This window comes from Somniosus microcephalus, chromosome 33, assembly GCF_052327205.1.
Source record: "Somniosus microcephalus isolate GS21.2 chromosome 33, FLI_Smic_1.0, whole genome shotgun sequence".
NCBI classification, from domain to species: domain Eukaryota; kingdom Metazoa; phylum Chordata; class Chondrichthyes; order Squaliformes; family Somniosidae; genus Somniosus; species Somniosus microcephalus.
In genome coordinates this window covers 2428303-2442992 of record NC_141019.1, presented here as the reverse complement: position 1 = coordinate 2442992, position 14690 = coordinate 2428303, and the positions used below count along the sequence as shown (strand labels likewise).

Here is a 14690-nt window from a genome sequence, read left to right as displayed (position 1 = left end):
GGACGGTAAACACCGACACAGACTGGTTGGGTCAAATGGCTTGTTACTGTGATGTAACCTTTACATATTTCTATGTATGGTATGGCCACCCGATGAAGCTATTTTGGCACCTAAAAACAAGTTTGATGTTGAAGGATAAAACTTCTAGGAATGTAGGAAAAGGAGGAGGCCATTCAGCCTCTCGAGACTGTTCCCCATTCAATTAGATCATGGCTGATCTGCACATATGAACAGGAGGAGGCCATTCAGCCCCTCGAGCCTGTTCCACTATTCAATTAGATCATGGCTGATCTGTACATATGAACAGGAGGAGGCCATTCAGCCCCTCGAGCCTGTTCCACTATTCAATTAGATCATGGCTGATCTGTACATATGAACAGGAGGAGGCCATTCAGCCTCTCGAGACTGTTCCCCATTCAATTAGATCATGGCTGATCTGTACATATGAACAGGAGGAGGCCATTCAGCCCCTCGAGCCTGTTCCACTATTCAATTAGATCATGGCTGATCTGCACATATGAACAGGAGGAGGCCATTCAGCCCCTCGAGCCTGTTCCCCATTCAATTACATCATGGCTGATCTGTACATATGAACAGGAGGAGGCCATTCAGCCTCTCGAGCCTGTTCCACCATTCAATTAGATCATGGCTGATCTGTACATATGACCAGGAGGAGGCCATTCAGCCCCTCGAGCCTGTTCCCCATTCAATTAGATCATGGCTGATCTGTACATATGAACAGGAGGAGGCCATTCAGCCCCTCGAGCCTGTTCCACTATTCAATTAGATCATGGCTGATCTGTACATATGAACAGGAGGAGGCCATTCAGCCTCTCGAGCCTGTTCCACCATTCAATTAGATCATGGCTGATCTGTAGTTTAACTTCATCGACCCGCCTTGGTTCCACATCCCTTAATACCCTTACCTAACAAAAAATCCATCAATCTCAGTTTTGAAATTTTCAATTGACCCCCAGCCTCAACAGCTTTTTGGGGGGGAGAGAGTTCCAGATTTCCACCCCCCTTTGTGTGAAGAAGTGCTTCCTGACATCACCCCTGAACGGCCTGGCTCTCATTTTAAGGTTATGCCCCCTTGTTCTGGACTCCCCCCACCAGAGGAAACAGTTTCTCTCGATCTACCCGATCAACTCCTTTAATCATCTTAAACACCTCGATTAGATCTCACCTGAATCTTCTATACTCAAGGGAACACAAGTCTAGTCTACGCAACCTGTCTTCATAATTTATTTCTAATCTGTGACGTTCAGGTACGAACAAATAATGTGCCCGCACTACAATCTATTTTTATGCCAGAAGTTCTACCCACAGGTTGGTGAGGAAGAGGAAGCATGGAGTTGCAATCAAATTGGTAATACAGGGAGCAAGGGAGAATGATGGGATTGGCGTTGTGGACTTATCCGAGGACTGGCTTAGAAAGAGACTATCGAGAACCTTACTGAGAAAGATCTCACCATATTGCCATGAGGTGGCCATCTTTCCGAATCCAATCAGGAGGAAAGAACAGCAATAGTAAAAATGCAGGACCGTGTGAATGCTGTGTCTCTGGGGCCAGTTACTTTTAGCTTCGACACAGTATAAGATTTGGAAAATGTGCAGGACTTGCCTCCCAGCATGTCTGTGACTCAAATCCCGCTACGGCCTGGCTCAACCCCATCTGGGTTCTTTTTTCCAGCCCTGTGTCCCTGCCAACACCTCTGGCTGTGGACTGGTGCGTCGCCTGCTCCTTTGTCAGAGGCTCTTCCTCTGGTTATTGTTAACATTCAACTGTTAGTCAACCTCCTTCCTTCTCTGGTTCCCAACACCAGGCTTCGAGTAAGCATGAGACACTCGATGGTGGAGTATACGGAACAGACTTTATTGATATCTAGTATAGGTGATCGATTTATACTGTACACAGAGAGTGGCGCTTTTGGTTTCTGCTTCTATCTTTTGGGCCCTCCAAAAACTGTTGAAATCAATGCTCCTTTATACAGGAAATTCTCGATTTACCGACACCTAAATAACCGGAAATCTCTGTTAACCGGCAAAATTCAGGAGGAGGTTCAGGTAAGTTTTACTTCATATTAGTGGCCGTTCCTGGATCTGTGGCCATGTAACCGGGGTTCCTGCACCTGTTGCTAAGCAACAGGGAAGCCTGGATCTGTTGCTGTGTACGGGGCTCTCGTACCTTTTACTATACCTCTCTGTAATCCGGACTTTTAGATAAACTGGCACCACACCGGACCCGTCGGTGCCGGATAAAAAAGAGTTTCCTGTACACCTTTTTTTGCCTATATTAGAGGTACATGTCACAGATAAGACTTCCTCATGTATCTGTTCCTGAATCCTTTGAAAACAGTCTATTCACGTAAACAGTTATACTTGTTTACTTCAAAGATACTTCACTCAAACAAGTCTTCCTTTTTTTTTATTCATTGATGGGATGTGAGCGTCACTGGCTAGGCCTGCATTTAGTGCCCGTCCCTAATTGCCCTTGAGAAGATGGTGGTGAGCCGCCGCCTTGAACCGCTGCAGTCCATATGGTGTAGGTACACCCACAATGCTGTTAGGAAGGGAGTTCCAGGATTTTGGCCCAGCGACAGTGAAGGAACGGTGATACAGGTCCAAGTCAGGATGGTGTGTGGCTTGGAGGGGAACTTGTAGGTGGTGATGTTCCCATGCGTCTGCTGCCCTTGTCCTTCTAAGTGGTAGAGGTCGCGGGTTTGGAAGGTGCTGTTGAAGGAGCTTTGGCGAGTTGCTGCAGTGCATCTTGTAGATGGTACACACTGCAGCCACAGTGCGCCGGTGGTGGAGGGAGTGAATGTTTAAGGTGGTGGATGGAGTGCCAATCAAGCAGGCTGCTTTATACTGAATGGTGTCGAGCTTCTTGAGTGTTGTTGGAGCTGCACTCATCCAGGCAAGTGGAGAGTATTCCATCACACTCCTGACTTGTGCCTTGTAGATGGTGGAAAGGCTTTGGGGAGTCAGGAGGTGAGACACTCGCCGCAGAATTCCCAGCCTCTGGCCTGCTCTTGTAGCCACAGTATTTATGTGGCTGGTCCAGTTCAGTTTCTGATCAATGGTAACCCCCAGGATGTTGATAGTGGGGGATTCAGCGATGGTAATGCCATTGAATGTCAAGGGGAGATGGTTAGAGCCTTGCTTGTTGGAGATGGTCATTGCCTGGCACTTGTGTGGTGCGAATGTTACTTGCCACTTGTCAGCCCAAGTCTGAATGTTGTCCAGGTCTTGCTGCATATGGACACGGACTGCGTCAGTATCTGACGAGTCTCGAATGGTGCTGAACACTGTGCAATCATCAGCGAACATCCCCACTTCTGACCTTATGATGGACGGAAGGTCATTGATGAAACAGCTGAAGATGGTTGGGCCTAGGACACTGCCCTGAGGAACTCCTGCAGTGATGTCATGTGATTGAGATGAATGACCTCCAACAACCACAGCCAACTTCCTTTGTGCTAGGTATGATTCCAACCAATGGAGAGTTTTCCCCTTGATTCCCATTGACTTCAGTTTTACTAGGGCTCCTTGATGCCACACTCGATCAATTGCTGCCTTGATGTCAAGGGCAGTCACTCTCACCTCACCTCTTGAGTTCAGCTCTTTTGTCCATGTTTGGACCAAGGCTGTAATGAGGTCAGGAGCTGAGTGGCCCTGGCGGAACCCAAACTGGGCGTCAGTTAGCAGGTTAATGCTAAGTAAGTGCCGCTTGGTAGCACTGTCGACGACACCTTCCATCACTTTGCTGATGATTGAGAGTAGACTGATGGGATGGTAATTGGCCGGGTCGAATTTGTCCTGCTTTTTGTAGATAGGACATACTTGGGCAATTTTCCACATTGCCGGGTAGATGCCAGTGTTGTAGCTGTACTGGAACAGCTTGGCTAGGGGCGCAGCTAGTTCTGGAGCACAAGTCTTCAGTACTATTGCCGGAATGTTGTCAGGGCCCATAGCCTTTGCAGTATCCAGTGTCTTCAGCTGTTTCTTGACATCACGTGGAGTGAATTGAATGGGCTGAAGACTGGCATCTGTGATGCTGGGGACCTCAGGAGGAGGCCGAGATGGATCATCCACTCGGCACTTCTGGCTGAAGATAGTTGCAAATGCTTCAGCCTTGTCTTTTGCACTCACAGAATCACAGAATCACAGAAACCCCACAGTGCAGATAGAGGCCATTTCGGCCCATCGAGCCTGCACCGACACATAGCCCACCCGATCCCCGTAACCCCTACACATATCCCACCCTATCCCCGTAACCCCACATATTTTAATCCCCCTAACACTAAGGGTCAATTTATCATAGCCAATCAACCTAACCCGCACATCTTTAGACGTGCTGGGCTCCACCATCATTGAGGATGGGGATATTTTTGGAGCCTCCTCCTCCTGTTAACTGTTTAATTGTCCACCACCACTCACGACTGGATGTGGCAGGACTGCAGAGCTTTGATTTGATCCGATGGTTGGGAGATCGCTTAGCTCTGTCTATCGCATGTTGCTTCCATTGTTTGGCATGCAAGTAGTCCTGTGTTGTAGCCTCGCCAGGTTGACACCTCATTTTTCGGGATGCCTGGTGCTGTTCCCGGCATGCTCTCCTGCACTCTTCGTTCAACCAGGGTTGATCTCCCGGCTTGATGGTAATGGTAGAGTGAGGGATATGCCGGGCCATGAGGTTACAGATTGTGGTTGAATACAATTCTGCTGCTGCTGATGGCCCACAGCGCCTCATGGATGCCCAGTTTTGAGTTGCCAGATCTGTTCGAAATCTGTCCCATTTAGCACGGTGGTAGTGCCACACAACACGGTGGAGGGTATCCTCAACATGAAGACGGGACTTCGTCTCCACAAGGACTGTGCGGTGGTCACTTCCACCAATGCTGTCATGGACAGGTGCATCTGCAACAGGTAGATTGGTGAGGACGAGATCAAGTAGGTTTTTCCCTCTTGTTGGTTCCCTCACCACCTGTCGCAGACCCAGTCTGGCAGCTATGTCCTTTAGGACTCGGCCAGCTCGGTCAGTTGTGGTGCTACCGAGCCACTCTTGGTGATGGACATTGAAGTCCCCCACCCAGAGGACATTTTGTGCCCTTGCTACTCTCAGTGCTTCTTCCAATTGGTGTTCAACATGGAGGAGTACTGATTCATCAGCTGAGGGAGGGCGGTAGGTGGTAATCAGCAGGAGGTTTCCTTGCCCATGTTTGACTTGATGCCATGAGACCTCATGGGGTCCTGAGTCAATGTTGAGGACTCCCAGGGCTACTCCCTCCCGACTGTATACCACGGTGCCACCACCTCTGGTGGGTCTGTCCTGCCGGTGGGACAGGACATACCCAGGGATGGTGATGGTGGTGTCTGGGACATTGGTTGTAAGGTATGATTCGGTAATTATGACTATGTTAGGCTGTTGCTTGATTAGTCTGTGGGACAGCTCTCCCAATTTTGGCACAAGCCCCCAGATGTTGGTGAGGAGGACTTTGCAGGGTCGACAGGGCTGGGTTTGCCGTTGTTGTTGTCGTTTCCGGTGCCGAGGTCGATGCCAGGTGGTCCGTCCGGTTTTATTCTTATTGTTTTTCGTAGCGGTTGTTTACAACTGAGTGGCTTGCTGGGCCATTTCAGAGGGCATTAAGAGTCAACCACATTGCTGTGGGTCTGGAGTCACATGTAGGCCAGACCAGGTAAGGACGGCAGATTCCTGTTCTCAAATACTTTGACATGTAGGATTAAAAACCGTTATTTTTCTATACTATAGTTAATGGATCCCTCTGCCTATGTTTATTACACCAGCCACTAAAGTTATACTTTAATCACTCATGGTTGATGTAATTACTGTCACTTATTTCCTTGCACAAGCATTTCTCGTAGATAATACTCAGATACTAAAAGCAGAAGACAAGTCATGCTTTCTCCTGTGCTCCCCCCTCCTCTTCTGAAGTTATCTTGGAAAGCCTGTTATTCTAAGATACAAGGAAGTTCAATAATTAACTCTTAACTCCCCAAGATGTCCAACATACAACTCTCCAGGATGTCCAGCAGTCACTACACCCCTGCCCTCTGGAATTCTCTCCCAGAATAACCTCACCACCCCCACCGCCTACAACCTTCACCTTCAGATGCTTCCGACATACCCACCTCTCTGACTCTCTTCCCCTTTAAATTCCTTCCTTTCTCCACGTCCACTTCTCTCCCTTGTAAATCGCTCTGAGATGTACCACTCCCTGAAGAGTGATGCCTAAGTGCAAGTTGTTGTTACATTCCTGTTGGGCTCCAGCACTGCATTTTTCTTTTAAAGATTTTGTTACATTCTATATGGACACTGCAGGCTACGTTTGGCAGAGTCAGGTTACAAAAGACAAAAACTGCCCCTGGATTAGGTTGTGGGTGGTGGGGGTGGTGAGGATATTGTCTGGCCAGTCATTCATTACCCATCCTCAGTCTATTTTGTCCCCCATTTCAATGTTATTTGCACCCCTTCACTCCTGTGTCACCCGAGACAGGGTTCCCAACTCACTTCCGGCAAAGTTACAATGTGGAGCGGGAGCAGCTCCAAGGAAATTCCCGGCCTGTGTCTCTCCCCCGTGTCCCTCTATTATTCCAACCCTCCTTAAATGCTTGTCTGTCCTTCAACCTTTTGGTCTGTTGAAGGGCACCCAACTCCGAAACGTCGACCTGTCTTTTACCTGTACAGGGACTGATTTACCTGCTGTGTATTTCCAGCATTCTCTGTTTTTTTTGTTTCAGATCTCCAGCATCAATCATTGCTGAACAACCAGGAGACAATGCAGCAGTGTGCCAAGCACTCCCGGTGCAGTTTCGAGGGAGCGCTGCACTGTCGGAGGTGCCCTGGTGTACACGCCCACCTGCCCCCTGTCCCCTCGAGCCAATGTTGGACGTGCCTTCAACTACCTAGGCCCCACACTCTGGAATTCCCTCCATAAATCCCTCCATCTTTCCACCTTCCTCTCCTGCTTTAAGATTCTTCCTAAAAGCCAACTCTTTGACCAAGCTTTTGGTTAACCTTCTTAATATCTCCTTCTTTGGCTCAGTGTCAATTTTCATTCTGCTCCTGTGAAGCACCTTGGAATGCTTTCCTACATAGAGGTGCAATATTATTCTTCCCTTAAATTTAGCACGACCCAACCAGAGGTGAAAGCACAGTGTGCTAAACTATTGCACCATCCAAAGTCTTGTGGTTCTGTTTTGGAAGCTTTTGGAATAAACTATGCAATGATTGCACTTGCGAGCCATTCCTGCAACCTCACACTGCCTGAAGGGAGCTGCATTCTCAGAGAATGTATTGTGGAAAATCAAAATTAATTGGAATGGCTGGAAAGCCATGGGCCGTTTGCCCATGGTTTCTCACAAAGCACTCCGTGAGTGCGGCTCCCCCACTGCAGGCAGTGACATAGAAACATAGAAACATAGAAGATAGGAGCAGGAGTAGGCCATTCGGCCCTTCGAGCCTGCTCCGCCATTCGATGAGATCATGGCTGATCATCCAAATTCAGTACCCTGTCCCTGCCTTCTCCCCATATCCCTTGATCCCTTTAGCCTTAAGAAATGTATCCAACTCCTTCTTGAATATATTTAATGAATTGGCCTCAACTGCCTTCTGTGGTAGAGAATTCCACAGGTTCACCACTCTCTGGGTGAAGAAATTCCTCCTCATTTCTGTCCTAAATGGCTTACCCGTTATCCTTAGACTGTGACCCCTGGTTCTGGACTCCCCTGCCATCAGAAACATCCTTCCTGCATCTAGTCTGTCCAGGCCTGACAGAATTTTATAGGTTTCGATGAGATCCCCTCTCAATCTTCTAAACTCCAGCGAGTATAAGCCCAATCGACACAATCTCTCCTCATACGTCATTCCTGCCATCCCAGGTATCAGTCTAGTGAATCTTCGCTGCACTCCTTCCATGGCAAGAACGTCCTTCCTCAGGTAAGGCGACCAAAACTGCACACAATACTCAAGGTGTGGTCTCACCAAGGCCTTGTACAACTGCAGCAAGACATCCTTGCTCCTGTACTCAAACCCTCTTGCTACGAAGGTCAACATACCATTTGCCGTCTTAACCGCCTGCTGCACCTGCATGCTTACCTTCAGCGACTGGTGCACATGGACACCCAGGTCTCGTTGCACTTCCCCTTCTCCCAATCTATTGCCATTCAGATAATAATCTGCCTTCCTGTTTTTGCCACCAAAGTGGATAACCTCACATTTATCCACATTATAGTGCATTTGCCATGTTTCTGCCCAATGCCCAGGTCAGGGAATCGGCCCTAAGGAAGGAGCAACAAGGTCACTAGGAACGCCATCACCTCCAGGTTCCTCTCCAAGATCTGCACCATCATGCGTGGACATAAACTGTCAGTCCTTCTTCATTGCTGGGTCAATATCTTAGAATTGGTGTCAGCCATACCTCAGCGATTCACTCTCACCTCTGAGTCAGAAGGTCATGGGTTCGAGTCCCACTCCGGAGACTTGAGCCTATAATCCAGGCTGACACTCCCAGTTCAGTACTGAGGGAGCGCTGCACTGTCGGAGGTGCCGTCTTTCGGGTGAGACTTTAAACCGAGGAACCCGTCTGCTCTCTCAGGTGGACGTTTCGAAGAAGAGCAGGGGAGTTCTCCCCTGTGTCCTGGGGCCAATATTCATCCCTCAACCAACATCACTAAAACAGAGCATCTGGTCATTGTCTCATTGCTGTTTGTGGGAGCTTGCTGAGCGCAAATTGCTAGCCACGTTTCCTACATTACAACAGTGACTACACTCCAAAAGTTCCACATGTCCACTGACAATACCACCACCACCTCTCTCGACCCCTCCACTGCCTCCGTGTTGTCAGACTGCTGGTCCGACATCCAGTCCTGGGTGAGCCGAAATTTCCCCCAAATAAACTGGTTAACACTGTCTGAACTAGATTAATGTGTGGTTGAAGGTGCAGGAGATCTCAGTTGAATTGGGCAGAGGCAAATCTATTTGCTGATCCTTTTGTTCAGGGCTGGGGAACGGAGCACTTCCCCCTTTCAGGCCACCAGGCATTAAGTCCTCCTCAGTCAGATGGTCCCGCTACTCTGCCCCAACAACGTACCTCAGCAGAGTGCCCCCCACAGCAGCAGTGTGAGACTTTCCATACCAGCCAATCTTGTGGCATCCCTGGGGGGAAATTGTGACCTCAAGGGTAGATCTTCAGAGTCCAGGTAAGGCACCTCACCTGCTCCCAGAGCCTATCGATAAATTCCAGGTGCGTTGCTTGGGATTTTCCATCAAATGAGTCAAAGGAACGGAAAAATCACAGTGACCGACTCAGGAATTTGCAGTTTTGCACTCTGAGTCCATCTCTATGGGAACTGGATTAACGAGACCATGACGCTATTCCAATTCTGGCCTCTTGAGCATCCCCGATTTTAATCGCTCCACCATTGGTGGCCGTGCCATCAGCTCTGGAATTCCCTGCCTAAACCTCTCTGCCCCTCCGCTCCTCCGCCTCTCTCTCCTCCTTTAAGACGCTCCTTAAAACCTACTTCTTTGACCAAGCTTTTGGTCACCTGCCCTAATATCTCCTTATGTGGCTCGGTGTCAAACTTTCACCTGATAATCGCACCTGTGAACTGTCTTGGGGCATTTTCTACATTAAAGGCACTATATAAATGCAAGTTGTTGTTGTAACACCCTTCCATCCATTGGAGAGGGGAAATTTTCATCCCAATAATCTGGCTGGATTGAAACCCAGGGTCCAGAGGTGCAAGGGCAGTATGCTAACCCACTGTACCACCCAGTCACATTCCTTAGTGATCCTTTACTGGGATTTTATACACAGGCTCAGTCAGCACCACTACAACAACAACTACTTGCATTTATATAGCGCCTTTAATGCAGTAAAACGTCCCAGGGCGCTTCACAGGAGTGTTATCAAACAAAATTTGACACTGAGCCACATAAGGAGGTATTAGGGCAGGTGACCAAAAGCTTGGTCAAAGAAGCAGGTTTTAAGGAGCGTCTTAAAGGAGGAGAGAGAGGCGGAGAGGTTTAGGGAGGGAATTCCAGAGCTCAGGGCCTAGGGAACAGAAGGCACGGCCACCAATGGTGGAGTGATGGAAATCGGGGATGCGCAAGAGGGCAGAATTGAATTGTAATGACATTACTGATCACACCCGCCCGAGTCAATCATTATTTTTTGACCAAACAGTTAAGGAAAAAACACATGGCAACAGTTGGCACTTAAGCAGGTTCCGTGTGCCACAGTGCCAACAAGGCAAACACTGTTCATATCTACGCATCAATACTGCCAATCTCTTTGTTAACCCATTCAAATCCAGTCACTCCTCCCAAATTTGGGAACATCACAGCTTGTGCCATTTACTTGTAACTGATGCCAGTTTTGAGTCAATAATGGGTTCCGTCGACAAATTTGCAACATAATGGGCACGGTGCCACAGAGTCTGATGATCAGTCCGGCTCTGTGACTTGTCAGGATTGCGTGCACAGGAACTGGCATCTCTTGCATTTGGCAAGTCTGACTGACGAGCCTATGGATTCTGATCTCCAGTGACAAATCAAACAACCCTGCTGTCCCATTTACCTCGTCCAGTGAATTCGGTGTGAAAAGCAAGAGAACTATCTCATGAAGTGACAGCAAACCTCCGAACACGCAACATATGACAGTGGAGCCAGGGAGCCACGTTTGCGGAGTTGGCTACTCCGCGATATTCCGGGAGCTTAGCCTGCCTGAAAGCTCCCCAATGCAGACACGATTCCCATGCAACCAAACAGTATCTCTACCTGCATTAAACCCATCAAGAGCAGACTTTACAGGGCCATGCGGTTTCATATTAACGTACACTTCAGTAAGATGCACCAGCCTTTGTACCCTCAATTTACCCCGCTCTTCTCCTGAAGGGCTATGGTTCCACGGGTCGCAGGCACCCTCTGGCCATTGACCACGAGTGAGCCTAGATGGTGATCGTTGGCGGGCTATTCGACCTTGGAGGGCATTGCGGCCAAGCCTGGTGCCTGTCCTCACCCCCACGCCCACACGCGCAGGGACGAGTCACTGGATAGTGATCAGGAGCAGAGACTCTGGCTGATCTGTTCCCCCCGCCGCCCCTTTCCTAGCCCAGGGGTGCTGAGGCTAACTGCATCAATATTTTGATAAGTATAATAAATAATAGTTTCCAAAAAAATTGCCAAAAAACTTTTGAACGCCCCGATGCCCTTTCTCCCGGGTATTGCTCGCAGCGGTTGCCCAGGAGATTCGCCTTTGATTCCTGGAGACTCCAGGGCAATCCTGGAGGATTGGCAACCCCAGTTCACCCCCTTCCCTGCTCAGAAGTGACCGGGGACTTCTGAATTGCCACCAAAAAAAGGTCAACGGGAGGCTGGGCTGCAAAGAGAGAGAGAGGGAGAGAGAGAGCTCTCAGGGATACCTTAAATCAAAGTCGTGCACCTACCCATTGCTGGCTGGGCAGAGCAAAAGAACTCAAGATATCTGCCATGGCTCCCAGCATCTGCTCTGCCCGGCCAGGGCTCCGCTGGGGGGCTTTCATTAGCGGTGTGTGCAGGAGTTTGACACCCTTCTCTCGGGACCTCCAGGTAGCTCCTCGTTCGAGTCTTTCGGTCGGCAATGTTTTTTGTTAAATCCCTTTAAATCTCTCCTCAGTCCCGGAGCCCACCGCTCTGCCACATACCACCACCGACCCTGGAATATTGCAAAAAGTCCAGCAACATGAGACCCGAGTAGAATATTCTCTCCAAATCCAAGTTCGAGATGCAATCCCTTCTCGTCCTGAAAAATGCTTCTTTCTTTGACTAGTTGCTGTGTGGGGTTGGATGATGAGGGATTTCAACTTGCTCAGTCGGGGTGAGTTTGATTTCCCGCAATAAAAGTTTTTTTTTTATTTCAAAAAGGCAGCATTTAAAAAAAAAATCTTCAAAGCAGATAAGAGGCGAGTCACAGACTGCAAGTGGTCAGGATCTTGCCCGTGCACTGCATGCAGGAGTCTCAACTCTCTGCTTGCAGTCACTTTCCATGTGTGTGCTGAGCTTTGAGAAGGGCCATATGTTTTGAGTAATGTACCGTAAATTGGGGTCTACAAACCGCGATTTATATCGCGCGAAGTTCAGAAAGTAAAAGGATTATGCAGCTAATTCCCACTTTACAGCCAATTAAGTACTTTTTTGAAGTGGAGTCACTGTTGTAATGTGGCAGTCGATCTGCGCACAGCAAGCTCCCACAAACAGGAATGTGCTAATGACCAGGTAATCTGTTTTTAGTGATGTTGGTTGAGGGATAAATATTGGCCCAGGACACCGGGGAGAACTCCCCTGCTCTTCTTCGAAATAGTGCCGCGGGATCTTTTACATCCGCCTGAGAGGGCAGACGGGGCCTCGGTTTAACGTCTCATCCAAAAGACAGCACCTCCGACTATGCCTCACCCCCTCAGTACTGCCCCTCCAACTGTGTGGCACTCCCTCAGTACTGACCCTCCGACTGTGTGGCGCTCCCTCAGTACTGATCCTCTGACAGTGCAGCGCTCCCTCAGTACTGACCCTCCGACAGTGCAGCGCTCCCTCAGTACTGACCCTCCGACAGTGCAGCGCTCCCTCAGTACTGACCCTCCGACAGTGCAGCGCTCCCTCAGTACTGACCCTCCTACAGTGCAGCGCTCCCTCAGTACTGACCCTCCGACAGTGCAGCACTCCCTCAGTACTGACCCTCCGACAGTGCAGCACTCCCTCAGTACTGACCCTCCGACAGTGCAGCACTCCCTCAGTACTGCCCCTCCAACAGTGCAGCGCTCCCTCAGTACTGACCCTCCGACAGTGCAGCGCTCCCTCAGTACTGCCCCTCCGACAGTGCAGCGCTCCCTCAGTACTGCCCCTCCGACAGTGCAGCGCTCCCTCAGTACTGCCCCTCCGACAGTGCAGCGCTCCCTCAGTACTGCCCCTCCGACAGTGCAGCGCTCCCTCAGTACTGCCCCTCAGGCAGCGCTGCTTCAGTCTACGATGACGGAGAATATCGCCCACGTGCCACGCCAATTGGAAATTAAAGGCATGCCAATGAACAAGGCTACCCACTGGGACTCTGTCCGACTGACGTAAAGCCAGCTTGTATATATAACCATTGAATATAATAGGGGAGATTGCAGTTCATGTTTAATGAGCCGTTCCTTACCCAAGCTGAGGAAAGAAGCCTGGCCATCACATACCCTCTTAAATTGTGCCATGCTATCTTTAATGCCCATCTGAACAAGCAGATACGGCCTCAGTTGGCATTCCCGCACCGAAGTAGCAGTGTAGATTATGTGCTCATGACCTTTGCCCCCGGGGATTCCCAGGGCCCCAGATGGAAAGGTCAGGAGAAAGAGAGCATAGGCCCATTAAGCCAGGTGTTGCCCCAGAATCCTCCAGGGCTTCCGCCAAGGTGGCAGAGCATGGCCTGCACCTGCAATAGTGTTGTCATGGAAATGAAGACGGGGAGGACGTTCCTGGCCGTCAAGCTTTAGTTTCCAGTGCTTGCGACCCAGTGGCACCCATTTCTAGTGGTGCCGCAAGAAGTCGGCAATTGGCCTTCTGCTCGAACCCCACTCAGATCAGCGGGTGTGAGGAGGGCAGGCTATAAGGCCCAAAAGCTAGGCCTGACCTTTTTGCTCGGTGACCCATCGGATCCTTCGGCCCTGAGGCCTTCTGGCCACTCTTGCCCAACAGCAGCCAGAAGGCACTGAGGCTGGCAGCCAAGCCCGTAGCTGCTGGCCACCCCTTTGCCTGTTTCCGCCCCTGTTTGCGGGCGCAATCGGCCTCGCTGCTGGCGCCGCCCACCAAAATCAGGCGCAGCTCAGCCGGGACAGGACAAATCGGGCGCGCTGCATCTGTCCAGCGTCTGGGCAGAGGAGGGCCAGGAGAATCGGCCCCACTATTGCTCCTCCTGTGTGAAGTGTTCGATGTTGCACCAACCATCGAACGTGTCTCACACTCAGCACTGTCCTGTGCTCCTGCTCCATAGGGGCAGTTGTGTGATCCAGCGCTTCCAGCGGGGAAAGTACTCACACGGAGCAAGCCTCGAGAAAGTGCCGTCTCCCTAATATTAACGGAGGCGATTTTCCAAGATGTGCTCGTTGGGAATGTCGGATTGTGGCATCACGCCCCCAATCTCAGCAAAACAACAACAACTGCATTTAGATAGCTCCTTTGACCTAGTAAAAATGTCCCACGGTACTTCACAGGAGCGTTATCAAACAAAATTTGACAAATTTGACAAATATCCTGCTCAATCCCACAAGGCATAATTATATAGCAGGGGTGGTGTATAATAACATCGTTAATTGGCTCCATCCTGATTTGTTACTGCCCCAAACCTCTGCTCTCTCGGGTGGACATAAAAGATCCCACGGCATTATTGGAAGAAGAGCAGGGGGAGTTCTCCCCAGTGTCCTGGCCAATGTTTATCCCTCAATCAACATCACTAAAACAGGTAACAACAGAAAATGCTGGACACACTCAGCAGGCCAGGCAGCATCCGTGGAGAGAGAAACAGAGTTAACGTTTCAGGTCAACAGTTTCTCTCTCCACGGATGTTGCCTGGCCTGCTGAGTGTGTCCAGCATTTTCTGTTGTTATTTCAGATTTCCAGCATCCGCAGTATTTTGCTATCGCACTAAAACAGATGACCTGGT

The 14690-nt window shown here is 49.7% G+C and overlaps 1 protein-coding gene across 5 annotated transcripts in view; it reads right to left on the bottom strand.

The window, feature by feature from the left end:
* LOC147096930 (rho guanine nucleotide exchange factor 25-like) overlaps positions 1-12017 on the bottom strand; it is a 550157-nt gene extending 538140 nt beyond the window's left edge. For 3 of the 5 annotated variants that reach the window (XM_085972583.1, XM_085972585.1, XM_085972587.1), the window contains exon 1: positions 11470-12015. In XM_085972583.1, coding sequence (XP_085828709.1) covers positions 11470-11565 — 96 coding nt within the window. In that variant the 5' untranslated portion in view covers positions 11566-12015. Of the gene's footprint in view, positions 1-11469 lie in introns of all 5 variants that reach the window. The other 2 variants (XM_085972586.1, XM_085972584.1) reach the window with 2 other exon arrangements.
* Between the last annotated feature and the right edge of the window lie 2673 nt (positions 12018-14690).